Genomic DNA, 25,578 nt, shown 5'->3' with positions numbered 1-25,578 from the left:
CTGCCTATTCTTTTCCTTTCAGTGAACCTGCGTCTCACACTTGTCTAACATGCATGGAATAAGGTGGATGGAGATACTTTTATCAGTATATTTTAAATGAAACCTTGCATTGTGTTTCATTTTGAGTGATTTGAAGTAGTGAATAGCACAAGCTTTTAATCTATACCTTCAGTCTGCTGCAGTTTCCCTCTGTGCTGACTCTGCTGTAGATTTACTGATGTATGCACCGTTTAATATTTCAGTGAAGAGATCACTAATTCTGCCATGCAGTCTTTGATTCTTTCATTCTTTGCAAAAATCTCCTCACGATCGTTCACATTTCCAGTGATGAACATCATGTTTAAACTATTATCTCCATCCCTGCTCTTCTGTTGCATCTCTTCTTGCAAAAGTGTATTTTTCTGTGAAGTTTTTCTAAGCATGGGGTGAATTGGTGTGCTTTTATTGTTAACAATACAAACTGTTTAAAATCCTTATTAATAGCTAATTTAAAAGATACTTAATTCAATAAGTTAATATATTTTGATAAAATTTAATTTTAATTATGCCAACTGAATCTGCCAAGTTAAATGTATCAAAGGTAAAGTGACTGTTGCTTTTGAAAACAGCCAACCTTCTAAACTGAATTAATGAAAAGTAAATAAAATTTAGTTAATATTTTTAAAGCTCCATATGTTTATTTCTAGAAAAAAAAAAGTAAAAATGATTTTTAAGTATCCTGGAAAAAAGAACGCGTTTGCATTTGCTTAGTCTTATCAAAATAGCAAAAAATGACTAATTATTTAAATCCACAAATCTAATAGAAAAGTATGAACTTGGGTCATATTTTTGTTATGCTTTCTCAGCCAATTCCTGCCCACAGGTCCCATAATGTTCCCATCATTTAAATTTTTTTACTGTTAGTCTCCACATGTTAGGGCTGAAGAACACATGCTTTCTGCATGCAATGGCTTCGTGGTGAACATTGCCTTTTATGAACATTAGGAATGAAGAAAAGAATTGATGGCAAAGTCCTGTCGCCAACAAACTACAGGGTGAACAGATACAGCTTTTCTCAAATCACTGTGACTTTTGCCATTGACTTTGGTCAGACATAGTCATCATAAAAAGATAGTTATTTCACCATTAAAAGTAGTTAAAACCCTCACTTGCTCCTTACACTAGTGGAAAATTGACTGAGTAAATCTGTTTCATCTTTTGAAAAAAAAACAAAGCAAAAGAGAAGAAAAACCGATGTAGACCTTCACTCATCTACTGTGGGCACATTTGGCCAAACTATAATCTAAAATACACTGTTTTGCTTGAAGAATGTCCTGAACAGTCTTGAATGAAAGGAGCAAACCATTCTCAACCTTTTTTTTGGTGGTGTTCTTGGCCTCAGTAAGAGCAAATGCAAAGATTCACCCAAAGTCAATGTTGCTTGTATCAGGCCATTGAGAAGTAGAGTTTCCACCACAAACACACACGTAACAAAAATAAATGGACACACAAACACATAAACACTTCTAAATAACTATAATTTCTTATTGTAGCTATGTAAGTGGAAAGTACAAGGAAAGGATGAGAGCCCTCTTCTCAGTTATATTTTCCTTGCTTAATCAGGTCACAAATGCACTTAAACTGAGTATGCCTGCAATTCCTTGGACAGACTATTAGAGTTTAGGGTAAAACAAAGGATTCAACAGTTGTGGTAGAGACTTTATGATTATTACCCTCTTACTCTCTTAATTATCCAGCAGGCAAAAAGGAAACAAAATAAAACCCACGGGTAAACAAACAGCCCTCCCCTCTTTTTCTCATGAAACCCTCAGCAAATGGAAATAACTCCCCGGTGCTTACTGCAGTTTCACTGCCATATGATACCTGCCGATGTAGCGTGATCAATCAGACAGGCCTGTTGCTGTACCACAGCAAACCCTGTGTCACGCAAAATGGCGTCTGGTAGCGAAAAAGCAGCAGTATTATTTCTGTTCATTGCTCTGGAGGGAGCATGAAGGTCCCGACTCTTTTCTCCTTTGCAGTCTGGGCAGTTATTTTCACCCCATCAGAACAGCTGTAAAATATTCTCGCTGATGTGAAAGGAGAAGGCCAGCTTGATAGCCTCACGTGGGAGCGTTTGATTGCCAAGCATAAGAGACACTGGTAAATCCAGGCACAAGGTGTCTCTCCTGCCAGACACTTTGATTCCGATTTCCAGAAACCATCACGTGATTTGCCATGAAGTTCAGACAGTTTTCCTTTTTAACACCCTTGGGAAATTAAATCAAGGATTAGTGGATTCATCCTTGTCTCCACTTACACACACTAAATCTGCTACAGAGACTCTGACACTGCTCAGCAGTTCTTTCTGGAAGGGCTGCATACAAATACAAAGTGCTGTAAGCAGTTACTAGGTGCATTGAAAAATGTGTTTTGGGAGCCTGCGCATCACTTGTGTTTGCCCCATATCTGATTTAGGTCAGTGCTATTTATTTTCCCTCATTTTAATGGAGGGATGAAAGAGAGAATGTTTGGTGTCTATTTCTTTTTCAAACCAACATTCTGAATGAATAATCACGTTTCTTTAGTCAAAAGAATAAGTGTGAAGAATCTTCATCCTGCACTTACTAGTTGCACTTGCATGTTGCAAGTTTATTTTTTGCAGAACATCTGTGCAATGTGCTGTGAGCTAGGATGGAATTTCAGGCTCATATCTGAATTTCTTTGCATTAGTGGTATTTTATTTTTAAATGAAATTTTAATATTTTGTCTGTGTTCATCTGCTGTTTTATCCTTATCTATGAAACAAGGGCTTGATCACTTGCCTTTGTCTGGCTGCAGCTGTGCCAGCTATAGAGGTTAATGTTTCCAGCCTTCCCCCAAATGCTTATTACTACTGTCTCCCAGCTCCAGAATTAGCTGCTTGGGTGGGCGTTCTGTAACCCATTTCAGTTCAAATGAGCCAGGTTAGCAAAGGCATACTTTTCATACCATTTAATTTCAGTTGGGCTTATTTTGGTAGAGGCGAGTGAGGCAATGTCCACATGAGGGTTTCAAACAGGGTAACCTCCAATGGCAGTGACATGCAGTGGGGAGACAAACCTGCCTAAAAGCAGTGTCCTCCTCAGGGTGCACAGCAGTTGGAAGGTAGAAGATCAAGCCTGAGACAGTCAGGAAATCTATAAAGTCAAATACTGAGATGTTATTCTAACATGTATGTTTTAATGGGAAATGCCATGTTAGAGAGATTATGACTCCTTTTTTCGCTTTGCCCTCTTGCACTAAGAATATTTCAAATAGTGTAGCAAGTAGCGTATTAGTCCCCATTAGGCTTGTCTAGATCAGATCGTATGTGATGGCACGTTGGAACTAAGAGCATCTGTTCAAAGGTTTTGCTCGAAAACATAACTTGCAGCAGGGTAGACCCTGCTCTACATTACCCAGAAGACCATAAAGCTCCTTTCTAGCTTGCTGTCAGATGACCAGAAAAATAACAACCAACCATTTTACCACTTTCCATCAACTCTTACACCATTTGGGCCTACAGTAGGACTGAAAGAGCAGAAGTTCTGACTGGCTTATGCATTTTCCACTGCAAATAGAATTAAAACAATTAAGAGTTTTAAGTACCAGTTCTAAACAAATTAAAGTGTTAACATCTCCAAGATACTTGGCAAGAATGACATAAAAATGGTGACCTTTAGTTTTCCTCAGTTATTATTAAACAATAAGCCTAGTTAAGTTAACTGAATAAAAATATCAAAATAAGAGAAAGCGAATGCAGTAAATGAACTGCACTCCTACGGTCCCTGCGGTGATGCTTTTAATGATCTGCTCCATGGAACACCATCAAAGATTTTTTTTTTAAGAGAAAACATGTAGCTTGATTAGTCTATGTATATCTGAGGAATACATTCGGTCAGAATACATTACTTTTTTAACGTATAAAAATACTGAAAATTAACAGAAACATTTTAGCGTTTAAATATGCCCCCATATTTAAATATGCCCCAATATTTTATTTCTTGAGAAAAGAGAACCCTTAAGTATACAAACATACACTGCAAAATCAGTTATGTTTATCTCACTGGAGTTACTCCAGTATACAGTGCATATGGGAGCCCCTAAAATGAGAATCTGGCTCGAGAAACGTGAAGGTGGAAGGCAGGAGGAGATAAATTTGATATGATTGCAGAACTGTTTTCCTTCCCTGCTCAAGGCTGAGGAGTTGTTATGACACATCTGTTCAGCACACAGAGCAGGTAGGAGTTACATGGCATACAGTAGTTTTATCACAGCAGATGGAATGATTTTAATTACCAAAGTTAAAGACAAAAGAATGCCAAGTTTCTCACTTTGCTTGTTGTGGTGTGTCTTAAAGCAGTTGTCATCAGTGGGTACCTCAAGGGGACACTTGCTTGCCTCTGAGAATTAGACCAGATTTAATGTTTTGGAACAGACGTTAATAGAACAGCCCATTTCAAGGCAATAACAATTTTTCATCTGGTTTCTCTTTTTTTTAGGCAAAGCATACCCTTCTTCTCAGAGACCTCGGCCGAGCAGTCCTTTTTCTACTGACAGCAACACCAGTGCAGCTGTCAATCAGAGTCAGAGGCCGAGGCCCACTAAAAAACACAAGGGAGGACGGTTGGACCAACCCCCCTTGCCTCATCGTAGGGAGGGAATAACAGACGGTAAGTGCTGTAGTGAAGTCCCTGATGAAAACCTGCAACAAGCCCGCGTGCCAAGTGGGAGAATGTACAGCAATCTTTTAAGGAATATATGTTACAGTGAATTACTTGTTTGGTGAAGTGGGGTCCCCAGGTTGTCATGCGAGCAATAGTGCAACGCTAGCAGCGTGGAGCTTGGTTAAGTGGCTCTTCCAGGAGCCTTTCTTCATTTCAGCTCTGAGCAGGTTAGCATCTCGTAGGTTTTCTCAGATCTCGATATAAATCTTACTCAAAAATGACTGCGTTGCACATGGGTTCACATTAAAAAATGACTTGTGGTTAATTTTACATTAAATGAAAGTAATCACCACCAGCAGTAATGGTATGCCGTAAATTCCTTAGCAGAAGTGTAGAGCCAGTCCCACAGCGCTCTGTTTGGTTTTTGCTGTTTTTGACAGCCACCCAACAGCTGTAGCAATACGTTCCACGCTTTTCTCATGATTCTGCCTCACATCTTGTCTGTGCTGTGTCAATCCTGACCTCAGTGACTTTGTTTCCCTCTTTGACATCTCCACTTCTCTCTGACCACTGCTTCCCATCTGGAAATTTCAGGCATGTCTGTGCTGCTCTTCTAATGACTAAGATCAGCTCAGTCTTCCATTATCTTTGTCTACCCCCTTTTGAGTTTGGCAAAGACACAATTGCTGCCTGTTACTCTTTGAGGAGGACTGGATAGGAAGGTGGCTGGCTGTCTACCTCCCCTTCATTTCTTCTGATCTCTGGGCTAGCCCCTGTAGGTGATGAAATTATTAGAGAGGAGAAGCAAGCAAATGGGAAAACAGCATTAAAGGAACCACTAAGGATATCTGTAATGCCATGGAGATGGAGAAGTGATCACTTTCCTCATGCTGACCTCTCTTTCAGTGTTCAAAGTAGGGCAATTCTGAGAGCTAGACTGTCCCGCCTGCCTCGGTGGCTCTCATAACACTATCTGGACCACTGGAGTGGGTGTGATGCCAGTGAGTCTTATCTCCTAATCTTAAGTACACCTTGACAAATCTTCCAGTGTATGGGGAAGGTGTAAAAATAATTTTTAAAATGCCTTTAGATTTTAGTATAAACATCCTCCTTATTCTAGTAAAAATTACTTGAGAATCATAGAGTATCTCGAGTTGGAAGGGACTCATAGAGATCATCAAGTCCAACTCCCTTCTTTATCTTGTTTGGACAAGTAACGTAATAAATAGATTTGATAGAGAATATATTGTTTGGTTTATTTGTACTCTAGGTACATATATAAAATATATCAACAGCTTGAAAGGTGTATTGTGGCCACTAAAACCACCAGAGCTCTCCTTTCAGTCATGTTATCAGGTGTACAGATGCAATTTTGTAGTACGCTCTGACAAGGTGGAGAACAGATTCCAGAAGTGAAAGTCTTCCCCAAAAGGGTTATTGTTACATCTCATGCTCTATGGCTCGCCCTCACTACCATATTATTTGGGGAAACATCTTAAAGTACCTTAGACTCCACTCATATGGATCTGAATTGGTTTAAATACTAATGCCCTCCCCTTCTGGATATATTCCAGAGGCCTCCCTGCTACCCAGACCCATTAAATATGAGAATAGTAACTGGAAATTGTGGGTGTCACTTGTGGTGCTGGCAATACTCTTTCTGTGCGTATGTTAAGTCAACCCTTATGCATGGCATATCCTGTCACCCCAAACTATGAGCCTTTTGGGCCACAAATTCTGTGTACATGTGAGTTTGTACTGCATTCAGTATGGTGGGACCTTAATGCTTCTGCTTTTGAGTACTATTGCTATAGAAATGTTTAACAATAATGTGGGTATCAGAAAATGAATAGGAATCCAGTCCAGCTCATGAGACAGATGGAAGGGGAGTGACTCCATCATAAAATCCGGTATTGTTTTAAATTAGTGAGAGAGATCAGATTTTAAGATCTATTTAAAACAATGAATCTCCTATTATCTTTTATTTATTCTTTATAAAATACTAGTCTTACTGGAGTTTCTTTCATATATTTGAGTCAGAATACCAAGGATACACCATTTCCTTCAACAGTCCACCTCTCAGACACAGGCAGTAACCATAACAGCTTTTGGACACTCTTAGTTTAACATTTGTCTGTTATAAACCTAGTTGAAGTGCTTACTATATATTCTAAAAATTTATGGTTTCCTGGAGTAATAGAGGATCCTTTCCCATCCTCTCTTACCACAGGAACAAACACACACAAATTGTACAGTTTTTCCGCTTCAACTCTTACTGAATCTGAGTCATTAAAGTGCAATGGCAAGTCTGAGTCATAGCTAAATTTGCAAAAGAACATGTGTCAATTAAGGAAGCTAAAGATTGCTGCTGCCACCTGTGTGTACGTAAACAAACTGAATTTAGGAACCTCTGGTATACAGAAATTAAAAACGGATGCTTTGTGTGTAATAGTGCGTGAACTTTACAAAGAGAGACAATGCCACCATGCTTAAGCTACAATTAGAAAAAGCAAGTAGGAGAACTTGGGATAGATCCCGCAATTCTGAACCCCAGTCCAGGTCAGTTCATTCAGCCCTGTGCTGTCCTGATTTCAATGGGAAGCATCCCTACGTTTTTCTCCTGGTTTTGAGATGTCTCCAATCCATTCCCTTACAACTGCTTCCTCTTGGATTCATCATATGAGAACATACTTGGTTTATCAGTTGTCTTCAAATTCCCAAGCTGGATGAGTCCTACATTCTCTGTTTAAGTCTCATCACATACTAGATCTCTGTCATTTTAAATTTTCGTTGACCAAGTAAGCTCCAGCCATGTCCTTTCTCTGCCCTTTCCAGTACACATCCTGAGCACTTCCTCCTTGTTAACTGTAACCACGTTGGACAGTGCAAAAAACCTAAGAAACTGTAAAATTTAACACATAGCACACAGATCCCAGACCATGTAAGTGTATGAGGAGACAACTTCATACTTGCTTTTGACAGCAATCCACACAAATCCCCTAAAAGCCTGCTTCATTTTCTTCAGTTGCAGGTCAGAATCCTCTAGAGATTGGCTCTAGATTGAATCTTCAAATTTGTCTTCCTGTACAACTTTTTTTTTTTTTTTTTAAATTCCCCATTCTAAAAGGCCATGGAGACAACAGCAAATCCACAGAGGAAGAATAACTTATGAATCCCTCAAATGATGAAAAACCTTTGTTCTGAGCTCGCAGTCCACCATAAGAAACAAACAGGAGATCTTTAGTTCTAGTGCTTAAGGAATAATTTGTTTTCTTGGAAACAAAGTGTTCACAAATTGGCAAACAGCGGAATCTGTTATATAGGTGGTGGCATGGTAACTGCATTACTGGTGTTAAAAGCTCTACCTTAGTTGAGCATGATTTAAAAAAAAAGTGAAGGCGTTGCAGAAGGGAAATATGGTTAGGTGTGAAAAAGGAGAACTGGAACTTAAGATTGGCTTTGCCACTGACTTGCTATCATGTATTACAAATCAAATTTTTGCTGAGGTAGATCGCTGTAGAGAAGATGCTTACTTTCTGATACTAGAAAGTGGTTCCGAAGCTTATTAAATGTCTCAGTAATTATCACCCCTAGGAAAACAAATCACTAGCACAGGTAGAAAGGGACGTCCTTATACTTGTTGGTTCTGTAACTTTCTGCTTTTTCCAGTTAATAATGAGAGGCTGTGCCAAAGCTTGACTGGTTCCTGAATCATTTGGCCAATGCTCTGCGTTCTAAAGGAGGGATGGAGTAATCCCAGGGCGAACATCCATCTGCCTCTTATGAGGCACTCTGGTGTCCTACAGCTTCTCTATCACAATGCCTCCATTACTAAATCAATAAGACCATCACCTCCCCACCAATGCACTTATAAATTGCTTTGTATGTTTGATAATCCTGCCATTAGAGGCCGCAAGTGGAAGTCTGGATGACATCCCACTGGCCTAGTAAGTTACTAGCTCAATGTAGATTTTCAGGTGTTTTACCTGGCACCTGGAAGATAAATGCCATTTAGATGGAAGCACAGTGGTAGTCAGTGATACCACTCTGGGTGTCCTCACTGAAAATCCTGCTGAGGGCCCTAAATTTCTCGATTCAAAACTTCTCAAAGTGATTGACATGTTGGAGTGAGTTGGCTTGCCTTTATGTGGTAACAAATCTGCCTGTTAGGGACTGAGACTACTAACTCGTCTGACCTTGTTTCCCCTTTACTAGCAGCTGAAATGCCAACCATTTTCCATCATATATGTGCATACTCGCAAGTGCGTGTGGAGACACATGCACAGTCACATATGGACATGTTTGGCTGGGAACGGAGAGGAGAGGAGAGGAGAGGAGAGGAGAGGAGAGGAGAGGAGAGGAGAGGAGAGGAGAGGAGAGGAGAGGAGAGGAGAGGAGAGAGGGAGAGGAGAGGGAGAGGAGAGGGAGAGGAGAGGGAGAGGAGAGGGAGAGGCTGTTCTCTGTGTCATTAGAGGAGGAAACTTAGGACTCCAGATGCATGGGGTCTTCATATATGCCCAGGAAAGATAATAGAGCATATTTAGTTATTTACCTAAGGCAGAAGGTTTGCACTAGAGAACTTAGGTTGTAGAGCAAATAAAAACCACATTTCCAAATGAAGCTTTCTTCCAGCTTCTTTTATTAAAAAGGAAAGTGTTACTGTGACAATCAACCAGAGTAAGAAGGTGAAAAAACAAATGGTTTAGCCAGTGATAGTTGGATGGAATTAGTAACCATTCTTACAGATCTTCTCAGACATATCTAACACAGTTCAGTAAGTCTGCACTGGGGCTAGAGCCAGCTTGCATTAATTCCGTAGTACCTGTAATTCTTCTAGAATTGCATGTAGCTTCATCAGAAGATAAATTTTATTTTTCACTTCAACTCATTCACGGGTTTAAAACACCCAAAGAACTTTACAAATATGGTTTTCATTTCACTTCTATGCATCAGGAAATTATTATGCATATTTTGCAGGTGGATAAAAGCAAGAATCAGGTTAACAGTAGATCAGCAGTATAAGTCTACAGTAGAGTTGCAGCTGGCTCTGGAACATGCAGTACAGTTTAAGTACTAACCTTTCCTTCTCAGTATCTAATTAATAACAACTATTAGATGGCAAATTCTGAAGATGGGTACTGTATGTTAAGAAGTTTCATACTGCAATAATTTTAACTTTTTTTTTTTTTTGGTGATACTGCCTAAACATTTTGTTTATAATGAACAGTAAATATTTTATCTTGGAAAATTGCATTGTCAGATGTCATGTTATGACTGTGTTTATTGGATTCAATGCATCTCCATAAAGTGCTTATAAATCACAACTTTAGTAATCTCTATTTCAGATTGCATAAGCAGATGCCAGTGTTGTGGTTCTGTACATTAACTGGTTATGATCGCAATAAAATCAATTATAAGAAATGCCGTTTTGGAAGCCAACGCTATAAAGCAATTTTAACATTGGCAAGCTCCCATACCCTCCCACTTCCACCTACAGTAACTCAAGTATAGTCATTGTCATAAAAGGTCACATCTGTATTAATAACAAAATTTCTCAAATAAATTAGTGCTGAACATAAAGCATACACCAAGCTCACTGACAGATTATTATAAGGCTGTTCTAGCCAGAAGATAGATATCTTAATCTGGGTTATAGCACTTCAGCTATGAACAAAGGTATGAGAGCAACATCAGATACAACTTCTTTCCCTTGTAGACACAAATAACCCACATGTCCTCATTTATCTGTAAGAGGCAATGCTGACTGAAATGACATCTCAGCAACTTTGGAAGCATTTCTGCCCCATATATGAGGTATAAGTAGCACCTCATGTCCTCTAACAAGGACATGAAAAAAAAGTCTGTGTGGCATTATATAGAGCCAAATTACAGAGTTCAAAATCAATTCCTTCCAAAGGTGTCCTCACCAATTTATAAAATGTATTTCAGTTTCACTAAAGTTATAAACATCAGACTTTCCTGCAGGCAAAGCAGAGGTTTACTTTTCCACATCTGTTATTGAGCCAAGTTCAATTCATTGATAAACTTTCACAACACTGTAAAATACAAAAGACTACAGAGCAGGACAGACCCGTATCTAGTGTAAACTAACATAGATTTAGTGAAGTTGGTGGGGCTGCACAGATTTATTTGGACCATGCATTGCCAAAACCAGAATGATCAACAAGTGTTCTACATACAAAATGAGCACCTGATAAGGGAGATTTTTCATTACCATACTAAAGGTGCTTCCCTTTTCTGATTTTTTTTTTCCTTAGTAATCTGAGGCTTTTCTGGACTACTATAAGTCTATCATATGGTTTACATGAAAATCTTATCTTTAGAGTTACAATTATCCAGATTCTATAATTACCTTGGGTCACGGACTAATGAACAAAAGGTACTTTTGCTTCCACAAATGTGATTAGAAGCTTGATCTTCAATTCTACAAGCATCTTAGTAGTCCAAGTGAAAAACTTGAAAAGGACAGGACTTGTTAGAGACCAGGCGAGTGTCTTCCAGTGTTCAGCTGGGATTGTATTTTGATTGGTTGTGTTTGCAAGACTGCTAAACTTAAGAGTGGACATCCTCTTGTCTGTGAAGACTGTAGCTCTTGGCTGAACTTTCTAATTGGATAAAAAGCTTATCTGTTGTTTGGTGGTTTCATTTAACCATACATGTTTCATTGATGTGTTGGTGCTTTTTCAATGACAGTAGGTTTTGTGAATTATTTTTTCCCAAAAATTTTGTGGAATTTTATGCATTTTGATAAAGTTGTATATTCAGGTTTTGAATTTAAGCCTCAAGCTGAAAGTGAAGCCCAAAAATGATGGTGATGAAGCAAGCCCCGACATGATGGGGGGAAATTACACTGTCAACTGACACAGATCAGTTTCTCATAGTCTTTCTTAATTGCTTGCTGTCACTGAAAGAGCCAGACGGAGTATACCCCACAGAAAATAAATCCCATGCTTAGAAATGTAAGTTGGGGCTCAGAGTGTGTTGATTTTTATGGAAGTTAGAAAGAGGTAGCAACTCAGTAACCTAAGTAAAAAACAGGGGAAGGTAAAACCACATTTCTGATTAACATGAAATTTCCTCCTTTTAAAACCAGCAAACAAAGTGATTCATGCCATTTGCAAGGGACTTTTCTTTTGAGAATCAAATAGACCTTCTGTTTCAATTAAAACATTAGTTCATCTAAATCTTATTCACATTTTTTAGATCTTCCACCACCACCCGACCCACCCCCTGGTCAGGGTTTAAGGCAGCAAATAGTCCCCGGCCAGCGCGGAGGCTCGGCAGAGAGGAAAGGAAGCTCTCTTGAGAGGCAGCATGCACCGAACGTAGATGAAACAAAGAGCTCCCTGGACCGGCAAGCTAGGACGTCACTAGAGTGGCAGCGGCAAACCCAGGAGTGGATAAGCTCTACAGACCGCCAAGAGGATTTCAGGAAAGCCCAACACAAACAAGCCTTCGGATCAGGTGTGTGTGCGCTGCACCAGCCGAGGCAACGCAGACGGCTTCTTGCCACTCCTCAGCTGAGGGTTTCTGTATCTGGCAAGAGGCTAGGGCCACCTCACGCCCCTCTGTGCCAGCGCTGGTGGGGCTCAGGCTGGAAAATAAGGAAGGGCAAAGTGAAATGAGAGCTTGAGATCCAAGTATTTTCCCTCCTGCAACAATGAAATCTCATTAGACCCTGATTGGGTGCATTCTTTGCAGTGTTTTGGAGATTAATAACGTTGTCAAGCATAGCGGCAGAAAAAACAGGAACAGTTTCAGGCCGGCAGGGAAGGAGAAACAGATTTTTAGCATATTTTATGTTGGATGTATTTATTTATGTATATAGGACCATGTTTTCTAGTTCTTTCAACCTGCTTCTAAATTGGCAGCAGTTGTTTTTCCATGTCTGCCAGAAGGCTGATCCTTCTGAGCTACTGACATTCCCTCCAGCTGTATTTAAAACGCTACCTTCTCCTTATTCATGGATATGACCAAGTAAAATTCATCTCTTAGGCCCAGCAAGATGACAGCGCAGATTTTCACCTTTATGCAGGACCTGCTCATTGCCGAGCGCTGACTTTATCTCCTAAATGGATTTCAAGTCTGTAAAAATGTGTGCAGGAGGCGATGCTGAGCTGGACTTGTAGTTCTACAATATTCGCAGATTCCTTCTCTCAGCCTGACCTCACGTAAAAGCTGCTGCTTCAGATCCCTTTACCTAGCGTATTTTCTTTAACCCACTAATCACATGTTATCCCAGTGCTGATTAGAGTCGTACAAGAGGACAATTAAGAAAATTAAAAAAAAAAATAAAAATTATACTGTACGTGGAACTGACTGCAGGGCTACACTGTTTCTTCAAGTATGCATGTAGCTCCCACAGCAACACTAGAGGTACTCACGTTATCCATCTTTTTCTTTATTTTATTCTACTATTAATGCTCCTTGTTAATCTAGCACCCTAATATCAATGACATTCTAAAAAAAAACAGTAGCATGCAGGCAAACCTGTCACGGGGTCAGGATTTACTAAATAAAGTCCTCCTAGGAAATATTGGTACCCATATTTGTAATGTAACTATTTTAAATACAATCCATATTTTAAAATATAACAATAATGGTACCGCTAAACCCCCCTAATCTTTCAGCTGCATAAACAAGTGAGCAGCGGTTCATGTTGTGAAACGATGATGCGAAGTTGCAATTTAAAAATAGCGTGTGAAATTCATGCTCCTTGGTGAAACGGCAATTTTAATTACAATGTACGAGATGTATGAGCACATAGAAAATATCCTGAATATACTTTATCTCATTTCTTTGTAAACTATTATTAAGGATGCTTCTCTCACCTGGTTAGCAAGAACTCCCCTCCTTTTCCACTGCCTCATAAGTGGACAAATAGAAGTTGTCAGTTATTCTGTGATACCGAGGGTATAGAGTCTTAAAATACCCATCCTGCAGGAATTGCATTTATCTGTCCTTAAATAAAAATAACTTGATCTTGGCGCTTCCAGTGCCCTACACGAGCATTGAATTTAGGGTGGGAGTGATTACAGGTGTCTTGTTCTTGTCAAATTCATGCAATTGCATGTCCTTTATGCATGATAAAGTATTCCTCTAGGAGATACTGTGATTTTACCCTGATGGGAGGGGTTCATAAAGTTTGTGCACAAGGTAGGCCAGAGCTTCGTATCTGTCAGTCTGTCTTCTCATCCCAGCTTCTTACAGGACAGCTTTCTTGCTCTGTATTCTTTTCTCTGGTAGATTTAAAAAAGGCTACTCTTGTGTGTGATGCTTGTTTGTATTACTAAGTTTGAGGAGTTTAATAGTATTAATTGTGCTTCTTCCCTTTTCCTTTATTAAAGACAAAGATCTCTGGAGGTCTCTTCTGTCCAGGCTTCAATATGTTTCCAAAAGGAGTTATTATTAGCTATCAGCTTCCAGAAAATAGCCATTTTGCAGCTTAGGGAGCTTCATTCAGACATTATCAAGCTGTGAATGAAATTTTAAAAGCAAGACCTTTGGTTTGAAGTTGAATAGAATAAAAATACCTAATTCTGGGAACCGTGTTTCCACTGTTTGCTTTCAGTATAAACAAGATCACTGAGTTCCTGCCAATGGCTTCATTGTGGAACTGCAGTTACAGCACATCAAATATGACATTCTCAGCTACTGCTCTAAAGTGTGCTAGATCAAGTTACAATAATTTTTGATAACATTAAAAGCCTTCTGGTTATCTTATGGGGTATAGAAACATAGTTACACACATATATCCTGTTTTCACAGCATTGTATCTTCCAGTTAAAGGCTCGGTATTTCAAAGAGAAAGGCATCAGCAAAACCTCCCCATATTCTTTGCAGCCCTGGGGCACGGGGCACTGTTTTGAGTGTTTAATAAATGTGAGCCCATTCTAAGGACTTGAGACAACTACCTTTCATGTGCTAGAATGTTGTGAAAAACTTAGCCTTTATTTTATGTCACAATTGCTTATTTTATGGATTGCATTTATTTCTGAGGGCACCACAGATAATTTAACACACCATATGCTCTGTAATGATAATGCACTTTATATTTATTCATGGTCTTTTTTTCTGAATATTTCATTGAACCCGAAGGAGGCCTTATCCTGAGTCCACAAACTAGAAAAACAAATCAATTGACCATATATGTCATCTTCAAACTCTTTTGCAATGCTAGTGACTTTTCTTTCCATCCTTTAAAAATGTATCCAGCTTTCTGCTAACCTGATTTATGCTGCTTGCTTTATTGCTGCCTTAATGCAAGCTGTTCCATATTTTAGCCAGCCTTTGGAAACCAGGTTTGCATCTGATTCTATTATTAGGGCTTGATATATAAAGAACAGGTAACATAATTTAGGAGGCTATGGCTGTTAAATGCCATTTTACTATGTCTTTTAAGCATTTCTTTATATTTCAGCAAGGACAGCACACGGTCATAGCACAAAACACAGATAATGCCCTTACGTCCTGCGGCGCAAATATTCTGGTCCCTTGGGCAGGGCCAGAGGGAGATACTTTGGCAGAGAAAGAAGTCAGCTGCCTGCCCTCTTCTGCAATGGATTTACCGTACAAATGGGTTCTGTTCAATAGCAAATCACATGGGGAATTCCCGTGTCCTGCTCACTTGTGGCAGTAGGCACAAAGAATGAAATCCTGGGTTTCGTCTGCAAATTCGTTCTCATTTAGCATTTCCCTAAGTTAATTGTGCCTCCGCTGCAGCCTTTGCAAAGGCTTCAAGACTGTGAATAAAAGCATTTTTATCTCCCCTTTCTTTCCAGCCATCCCCACCTACTTTTCCTTCTGTGTTCCTGCCCTCTGTCAAAGAAAGTCTGGTTCCCCTCATCAGATTGTTTAAGAGTGAAGACAATGGGGAAAGCAAAATTAAAAAAAACAAAAACAAAACAACTTTCAGCTCAGATTCACTTTTAACACTGTAAGATTCAAGCAGGAGATATCCCACTGATTTCAGAAGGGGCAATTCCTGTGTTTAAGGTTAAGCGTGCATACTCATGTTCTTTCTTGAAGCAAACTATATTTAGCAAGGTCTCTTTCTTCAACTTCCGAGGCAGCAAAAGTGGATCATACACAGCAAAGAAATAAAATAGTGCTTCTATTTCAGTGTTAAATCAGTACTGCTGTTTGGCTTCTTAGGCTAGGATTATTACACCGATATCTCCTGAAAACTCTAATCAGATGTGATGTCTTGCTTTACTTCATGCTATATGAAGACATGCAGTCCTGTGCTTTATTGGGTATTAATCCTGCCCTAGCAAGCAGTTCGTTAGTACAGGTCTTCACAAAGGAAGAGGCCAAGTGAGCAAAAGTAAACCTTTTGCTCATAATGGAACATGAAACAAGCTGCAGGAAGATTTGCTCACACCAAATATTACAACTACTAATATTATGTATAATGTAATATTTTCTAATGTAATTCATAACCACTTAAAAAAAATCTTCAGTGTACTTTGCATTGTTAGAAATTACTGAGCTGCTGGAAGCTAATTAAATTAACTGATATTGTAGTTCTTTATCTAAATTGATTGAGGTAACATTGCCATAATTTAAGCTAAAGAAAAGGAAAAAGAAAAAGCACATTCATGTAGGCTTGCAGCAAAAATCTAATCATAGCTGCATTGTTTTGGAAATCGTATGTGCATCTGTTTTTATTAATGTATGTATGATTCATGATCTATTCATAATGAATCTGTACTTTTTATAATTAATAAAAGCTAACTTATGAGTTTACATGAAAGCAAGATTAAATTCATGTTGGTTTCTTTGTCTGTGGAATACAACACTGAGTTGTGTATTTTCGTAGGCAAAATTGCCATGCTGTAAAGCAAGACAAAAGACAGTTATCTGAGGGCAGGAAGGAATATGATGTCCATGTAAGAATAGCTTGTTTGTTCCTATTTATAGGAATTTATTTGGTATTTGTTTTGTTTTGTTTTGCTTTTCTAGAAGAGGCACTCGTACCATATAGTAAACCCAACTTCCCGTCCCCTGGTGGCCACAGCTCTTCAGGAACAGCTTCTTCTAAAGGATCGACCGGACCTAGAAAAGGTGAAGTCTTGCGAGGAGGTCACCAACGCAATGCCAGTGACCTTCTCGATGTAGGCTATGTGGGATCAAACAGTCAAGGACAGTTTACTGGTGAATTATGTAAGTTTATCTCTAGCTACAGTTCAAAATCTCAAACAGCAAGAAAGAGAAAAATTATAAATCTGTTGTGAAGAGAGGAGGAAGTTGAGTGTGATAATCAGATTAAATATTACACAGAACTTTTTGTCTTCTGCGGTGTTTTGCCTGTGATGACAAACAAATGAAATTCTTCTCTTCTTTGGTTTGCACCAGTTAAAATCTGTGCAAGCCATGTAAACATTATCTACATAGTACATCTTTCAGTGCGTAATGCTAGTGAAACACTGGCTAAATTGAAAAGGAATTCTAGTAATTTAGAATTTTCATCACAAAGTGTAGTGTGCTTGTCTTGGAAACTTTTTCTCAGAGGAGTGAATGAGAAGGGTGCTGAATTTTTTGGGCATGGTGGCAAGCTTGTAATGCCTTCGCCTTAACTTTTGGTTGCTTGGTGAGCAGCATTCTGCTCTTTTTGACCTTAGGCGGAGGTCCTCTTTTTTCGACTATGTAGCCTAGTTTTTCAGTTGTATATCCCAACTCTTCCCTCAGCCTCCTGGGCCAGGGTAATTATTTTCCAAGCTTTTTTTCTGTTGTCACTCAATATCTGTTCAACCCTGTAGAAAACCATGTTAATGCTGTGTACGTGATGGTAGTACTAGATGCCAAAAGTTTTGACTCTGTTGTTTGAAGTAGTACATCAACATCCCAGCTAGCTCAAGCATACTGGTATGTTTACTAGTAAAAGCAATGTAGCTGTTGGCATGTCTGCCTCCTGTTTGCTGCAGTCAAACCCTCAACACCTCCCAACAGTTACTGCCCAGTAGCTTGTAAGAGAGCTAATGGTGATCCACAAGCCCTGAAATGTGCTTCCTCAGATATGATGTTGGTAAGTGTTGAATTTTAGCATCCATCGCTTTTCAACTTACAAGCAATTAACTCTCTTCTCCCAACCTATTGAATATTCATCCTGTGCTGCAGTAATATTGCCATAGGCTTTATTTGTTGTTTTTTTCTCTTTATTACAATCTCTTTCTCTCTCTTTGTTTCTCTCTATAGAGTAGTTGAGAAGACACATTGCAAGCTGCTCTGATGGACCATCAGGTCTGAACTCATGGAAGTGATGACACTAAACAGTGCAATGAACATTTTCTTTATTTATGTACTATTAAAAGAACTGTAAATGCAATGTAAAGACACACAGCCACACATATCCCACAGATACTTTACTTGTGTTCTTCTCTTTAATACACCATCCACCTTAAACTATTCCTTGTCAGGAGTATATAGAAAAGAAAGAAAAAAAAAAAATCACCCTCCAGGATGAAAAGGATTTCCTTCTGTATATAATTTCTTTTGTTGCATTGCTATGCAAGCTCACCTTCTTTTTAGCTATGTTCATATTCATGTCTGTTTTTATTGGTCTGTTGTACTATATGTGAATTAATAGGCTGTGGTGCCATATATTAACTTTTAATTGTGTAACTTTTATGTTTAAAGTTTGCACTGCAATTTTATTTGGTGATAAGCACAAAACTCTACTCCTCATGACATGAAGAAAAAAAGAGACTGAATGTGTGAAGAAGGTTTACGTACTGTAAGCTACTTTGGATAATGCTGGATGTAAAGGAGTATGTTAGGTGGTTTTCCATTGGGGTGTAGAAATAAGAAAGTGACAGGCATAACTGATGTCAGTGAAGACATTAGAGACAGATTTAAATCTTTTAAAAGCAAGCAACATAGTTGCTCCTCCTATTTAAGAAGGGGTCAGAAGTTGGAAGTGTGAGATTAAAGAGTGAATATGAAAATTAAAGATGGCATGAGATGGCCTAGACCCTTTCACTAGAATGATGCCCTTAGTATCTGTTTTTAGCCATCCCATGCCACTAAGTAAAGGGGAAGAAAAACAAACCTTGCTAGAAACAAAAGAACTTAAGGTGTTTCACTAAAGCTGTTTTTATACTGCAGTTTTAAAGGAATTATTACCATTAATTTCTCCAATCCAAAATATAAGACAGAGATTTCCCAGGAGAAACAAACAATATAAACTCAAGGAATACCTAGTAAGTAGTTAAGGATGCAATTTATTATTAAGACATGTTCAGGCTGCTTCCAAAAAATTGAAATGTCCGAGTATCTTATTTCATCTTTCCAATACATGTACAGTCCAATAGAGGATAGAGCTGCACCACTGAAATTCATGACATTGTTTCGATGCAGTCTAAACAAACCTTTGTGTTATGTTACCTGAAGTCTGCGAGAGCTGAAGTTGGATCCACTAAATTTTTAGTAAAATGTTTAGTGTTTGGAGGGAAAGCAATGGTCAAATTATTTTTGGCTTGCATTGAGTACATTTCTGGCAATACAATACATCCAAAAAGTTGGATATAAGCAAAGAAAATCTTTCACCTGTGTTTTAGTGAGTGGCTTCAAACCCTACTATGATGAGGAAATAACGCATGTTTATACACTTTTTGAATAAACCAAACTCTGTAAGTGGACATTAATGACAGCATCCTGTCTCTTCATTAGTTTTCATGACTTTGTCCAAATCTTCTGTACCTCTCAAATCTTAACGAGTAAATTGTCAGACTTTTCTTAGAATATTGTGTGTGGATAGCCCACTCATTTGATGCTTTATTTAAATATTGCATCCTACAGCTTATTTCTGTTAGTTAGCTGACCATGAACACAAGTTGCCATTTGAATACCTTTTTCGTATAACCAGTCTATGTTGTTTTATATATTGCCTTGGAGCTCACCAGTATTAAGAACACTTTTAGTAATGGCAGAATTTTAGAAAAGTAAATTACAATGCTAAATATGTGTTGCTTTTCATTTCATTAACTTGTTCCATGATAAGATAAAACACTACAGCCATCAACTATAACTCAGCACTACTGAATATTAAAAAAAATGCTAGTTTACTTCCTTAAGGTCAAGACTGTTATTTAGCAGGTTACAAACCAAAAAAGTTGAGAAAAAAATGTATGCATTTATTTATATATGTGACCAATGAATATATGTAATTTTCCTGCTTGTTAAACCATTATAGTTAAAACCATTACTTAAAAATGTACAAAAATGTTCAAGCAAGACAAAGAAGGCATCATATTTACACATGTATGTTTTTTATTTTGGTATTATCATATGAAGAGAAGACTATTCAGAGTACAATTCAAATTTAATTCTCTGGAAAATGGTTAACTCAGTCACCGGTAGATTTTTTTTTCCTTTTAATTCGGAAGTTTGTGCTGAGCTTTGGTGGAACACCTTACTCGCCCTATTCTGTTCAAAATTCAGCATCATTAGACGTTGATAAAGCCATCCCAATTACTTTCAAATACGTGTTTTATCTCTTCCACTGGAAAGTAAATGTGTGTCAGTATTAAAGCTGTGCAGTACCATGATATTCACTAACTTGTCCATCTGCTTCTGTACATTTTTGTTCATTAATAATTTGCTTACAATATTACATAAGATGTTGTTGTGTATCGCAAAGTGTCTCCATTATCTTACAGGTGATGTCTCTTCTTTTTTTTTCTCTCTCTCTCTTTTCTATACAGTGTACTTCCAATGAACCACAGTACATATTTTTTAAAATGCCGTTTAATTTACTATTTTAAAAGAAGTATTCTTCTTTTTTTTAAAAAATTGAAAACATTTATTGTGAATAATGTGTTTAAAGAAAAGGGATGTTGTGGCAGCACTTAGTATTGTTTTTTAATTTGTTTTTTTAAAAAACTGTTTATTGGCTACAGTTTGTTCACGAAAAAGTATGACCTCTTAATGTGTTTCATTGGTATTGTTAGTGCAGCAAAGTTTAATTGGCATAAAAAGTTGGTTAATAGTACTGTTGAAGTGTGTATTGTATATTTACTGGGGAAAAAATAAAACATATTCACATTTCAAATCTATGTTAAAAGACCTTGAGTAAGGAGTCAATATGTGAATACCCAAACTGGGAAAATCAGGCAATAATAACATAGACTGAGCTATAATCATCACTGTCCACTTACAGGTAACAAGGAACATTTTATACGCTGTTTTTTGAATTAAGCCAAAAGCTGTCTTATAAATAGGCCGGTGGTAAACATTGCCTGTCATAGGGACTTCTGTTTAAGGTCCTGTCTATATTGGGAATAGTTGTACCAATGTAATTACACTGATACAGCTATTCTAGCGATACATCCTCTGTAGACATGCTATCTCAACGTACAGTAAGGACCACAAGTGCACAACTTACTTTGATTAAAGCCCATAAAGTAGTGGACCTGTAAAACCTGTGTTCAGTGGGTCTGAACCCTTGGACTTGGGGTTTTGTACTGGTAGAGATACTGCCAATCCGGTACAGAACATCCCCAGAACATATAGATAGATACTAGGTCAATTTTTCTTAATCTTTGAATTGAATATGTGCTCAATTTTAAATGCAGGAGGGCTGAAGGACCAAATAATAAATTGTTACATGTGCTTCAGTGGTGTATTGCTGTATGGGCAGCCATTTCAGTGATGCAAACAACAGACATTGCTTTTTTGTTAGTTATTATTTCTGAAGACCTTATCCAAGTCAGTAAACCTTTTGAATAACTTTTGTTGTCACCTGAAATACAACAGAAACACCGTTCCTTGGGGAAAGTACAAAGGAAAAGGAGCATGGAGTGTTTTAAGTATATTGACTTAACTATACACAAGTGCATAAGGTAGACATGACTGTTTGAAGTAATGGTATGCTGGTTTATGCTTGCCTCAGCCCACACTTTACTAGCCAGGAGAAAAGGTGTGTACTAAGGCTGAGAAAGGGTCCTCACAACTGACAAAGGAAAGGTAATTGGGATAGGGGAGATTCTGGCAGGAACTTTTTCTAAAAAAAAAAAAATACAGGCAGCTCCTTTGGCTTTTCTACGATTTATGCAGTTTAGTTTTTTTATGATTAATGGCCTTGTGGAAATTAAGCAGGGGAACTAGAAGGAAAAAAGCTGGCCTTCTTTTATAAAGATCGGGGGGAACTTGTTTGCTGAGGGGAGGATTTTTAAATTTTATTTTTATTTTTTAACACATGTTTTGTGTTCCATCTCTCTGGAACACGTTAGCTAAAAATAAATTATTTTTTAAAACCATGTGGGCAACGGACAATTCATTTAGGAGGTACATTCAAGTAGCAGGAAAGATGGCAAAGAGTAATACGAAAAAAAGGAAACACGTACACTGCCTTAGAATCAGCCAAGTCCACTACAGTTTCACATGTAATTTTGAACTGTGGATGATACATATAAGCTTCTTTGCTTTTGGTTTCCATACCAAAATAAAGTACCAGAAGTCCATAGGAGGCCTAGATCCTCAGGACACTAAATCTGGCACTTTATTTAAGATGTGTGGTTAATCTAAGCTGGTGGGACTGGAGTATGCTCAGGGTGAACGATCTCCCAGCCTTGGCTGCTTGCGCCCCAGCACTCTCCAGCTGGGAAGCACACGTGGCTTCAGGCTCAGCGGGTTCCCGTGGATGCCTTTGCTAGGCACCTTGTCAGGCATCACATTTCTAGAGGAGGGTACTTCACCGACGATGGAGTTTTTCAAGGCAGGAAAAGTGTCTGATGAGTTAGGCATTGTGGTGGTTCACATGGGGACCACTGAGTCAGGTGAGTCTCATGTTTTGGGACCACCCTCCCCAGTCCTTGTCTCAGTGCTGTCCTGCTATGGTCTGTGTACTCAGTGCTGCTGCTGTCCCCTGGATCTGGGGTGCCTGGCGTGGTGGGGTGCAAGAGAAGATGCGTGGTGGTGCTGGAGGGCACGTAATGCTCTGTGTGCATTGAGTGGCTGGATATATGTACTATTAGTTGAGGGGACCAGGGGACACAGTAGAGCAGAGGTCCCAAACATCTGCTCTGCTGTTTCTAGCTCATTCCCTGCTTCTGTTTCAGACTGACCTCTTGCCCTGCCAACCACTCCTCCACCCAAAATAGCAGATGTGACTTAGAGACACCTCACAGGACCCAGAGGAGGTGTAGGGCCATGCCTATGTGCTGTGAATGTGGACTGGGGATTTGGGGAGAGGTAGCTCTGAGCTCGAGTGTTGGTGTGAGGACTAGACTGCTCTCTAGCTTGCCTTTACTTACGTGTGTAGCTACATCCAGGAAGACCCCAGCGGAAAATAAGTTCCTAGAGTGCAGCTCAGCATTGCAGCATCTCCTCTGGCATGTGACTCCTCATTGTCTGCCCCAGACCATCCCGAGTTTGATGCCAGCTTCTCACCACATCCTGAGGACTGAAATTGCTTGCGCTGACCTTGAGGCAAGTGAGATTGTTCCTGTCTCTGCAGCAAAATGGAAAAAAAGACACCAAAAAAACAAACCAAAAAACCCGAACCTGTCACTAAGTACAAACCTTTCAAAACAATGCTCAAAAATCCTAGAGAACAAAGCATTTAAGACGTACCTGTTTGGGTTTATTTTTTTTTCTCCTTTTCTTGGTATTTTCTCTTAGCTACCGTTGAAATGATCTATTTATTTTTTCAGCGCTGCTACACTCTCCGTCCACCTCCCACCCCCACTCACCCTCATTCTCCAGTACTTATCTTTCAGCTGTAAGGAAGTTATGGTAGAGAATAATTACATTTGTGTACTTTCCGTGTTGTAACTTTCAACAACGAGGTGCACAGTTGCATTCAGTTCAATTGATCAAAGCCAGATGGGGATGAAATGTTTGTGGTTTTTCTCTAAAAAGGCCTGCTACTATTTGTGCTGATATTTGTTTCCCATTTATGCTGATCAGTGCATCTTTTACCTTCAAGGATGCCATTAGTAAGTCTCGTTTGTGTTCAAAAGCAGGAATCCATTGTGCAGCACTTGGAGAGCCACTCGGATGCAGGTAAAGAATATAACAGCTTGAGCAAGTGCTAATTAGAACCAATTAAACTTAATTGACCTCCTTTGGCAGTAAAACGCATAATAGAACTTGCTCTGTCCTTGCAAAATGGAGATCTCGCCTCTAAGCATAAGAGTGAAGCATGGTTTCATGTATCAGCCTGTAGCAATTATGTGGGTATAACAACCAGGAGGCGGCTTGCTCCAATTTGTTCTAATAACTGAGCTCTACTGTATCAGGGCAGCGCAATAAAAGTGAGATTTCTGGTTCAGTCTATTTAAAAATGTAATTTTTACAGAGCAAATGAGCATCCCAAGATACCAGTACTAATGTCTCGGAATGAGTTGGCAGAAAAGTACAGAGTCTCTTTTATAGGTAAGTAATGGTGTGAGCATAAAAAGAGGGAGTTATATGCCTGCAAGTTGGAAATGTCTGTGATGCTCAGAGGCTGTGTGTATCCCAAGTAGTAGGTGTCAGCTCCGGTGTACCTGGGTTGGTGCCTTGTCCAGGTGAACGATCTGCCCACAGTTCAGCATGGCTCCCCGCTGCACCTTGCAATGAGGTTGCCTTCTGCAGGCTTCTGCTGGAAAAGGGGCACCGGCATCCATCCATGTGAGGTTTGCAGTGCCGTGGGACCCGGGCCACAGAGAGCGGCGTGTGCACGGCTACCATGGCCACCAATACGGACATAGCCAGAGGTATCAAAATAAAAGTAGCAAGAGAAAGGAGAGGGGAGAGAAAGAAGGGTGAGAAATGTAAAATTGTATGAATTCAAAAGCATCAGCGGGGGAGGCTAAACTGCACGTCCCTGTGAAAAGCTGAAAAGCCATTCGTATTAGTAAAACAGGATTGATCCAGTTTCAATGACCATGCTTTGCTGACTTTTTCCTTAGCAGGAACTGAATGCGACTGATTTTGCTGCTAACTTGGCCTTACTATGAACAGCAATAAAGGTGTTAGTCAGGTGGGAACTTTGATGTGACCAATAACATCACTCTCCCTTCAGGGAATGTTCTTGTGCTGGCTTGTTAATGAATTTCTTTCCTAATGAGTATCATTAAAAACCCTTTGATTAGCTATTTGTGTGAATGCCCTTCCTTTTTCCTCTAAGCTGCTACTTGCACTAGTGGCAGCAGGATTTTCCCGAGGCGGAAAGCGTGCTGTATTCCTTACTTCATGAATATGAGTCTGAGGCAAACCACAATAGGAAAGAGAGGGGGGAAAAAAGCCGGGGGCGGGGGAAGACCTCACAGATGAGTTGAAGTTGTTTTCCACACATGGACAACCTGAGCAGGCAGTAGCATTCAGATGAGAATGTCATTAGGGGAAATGAAGACCAATAGGTAGTGATGGTGAAGCATGTAACAATAATTTACACACACCTCGAGTGCCAACAGGCAAAGAAACAAATAAAGCTATAACCTGGAGAAAGGGAATGCCAGAGAATAAATGGACCACAACAAGCAAACAAAAAATGCCATGTCATAAAATGTAGCAAAAAGCCTGGAAAACAAAATTAAAAACAAAACAAGGCATTTCACATCCCAGGCCCCTTAATGAGATATTGATGGCATAGAAATTGCCTACTCCTATGCAAGACAAAAGGAAGACTGAGAAACACAAAAACAATTAGGAAACAGATTTGGCTATCTAAGGTTTAATAGAAAGAGATGTGGCATAGCAGAGCACAATTAATCACCAATTGCCTGAAACACTTTCTTCTCCTGAGCTACTGCAGACCTGTCTACCCCCTCCCAACCTTAAAATGGCAGGCACCCGATCCAGATCATGTTTAAAATAAATTTCACTCTGCCGTTCCTTCCTCAGTCCCCCAAATCTCCCAGTAAATTGCAGCTACTGATAAACAAACCTTTTTTCATTTACTCTG

At 39.1% G+C, this 25,578-nt stretch overlaps 1 protein-coding gene across 17 annotated transcripts in view; it reads left to right on the top strand.

Annotated features, from left to right (window-relative positions):
* Positions 1–25,191, top strand: part of ROBO2 (roundabout guidance receptor 2) — a 1,122,909-nt gene extending 1,097,718 nt beyond the window's left edge. For 6 of the 17 annotated variants that reach the window (XM_074599483.1, XM_074599426.1, XM_074599445.1 and 3 more), the window contains 4 exons: positions 4,503–4,673; positions 11,892–12,152; positions 16,653–16,853; positions 17,886–25,191. In XM_074599483.1, coding sequence (XP_074455584.1) covers positions 4,503–4,673; positions 11,892–12,152; positions 16,653–16,853; positions 17,886–17,887 — 635 coding nt within the window. In that variant the 3' untranslated portion in view covers positions 17,888–25,191. The remainder of the gene's footprint in view (positions 1–4,502; positions 4,674–11,891; positions 12,153–16,652; positions 16,854–17,885) is intronic. The other 11 variants (XM_074599454.1, XM_074599416.1, XM_074599513.1 and 8 more) reach the window with 3 other exon arrangements.
* Positions 25,192–25,578: the final 387 nt, after the last annotated feature.

Source organism: Larus michahellis, chromosome 1, assembly GCF_964199755.1.
Source record: "Larus michahellis chromosome 1, bLarMic1.1, whole genome shotgun sequence".
NCBI lineage: Eukaryota > Metazoa > Chordata > Aves > Charadriiformes > Laridae > Larus > Larus michahellis.
The sequence above is the reverse complement of the archived record's forward strand: the minus strand, read 5'-3'. Positions and strand labels throughout refer to the sequence as shown.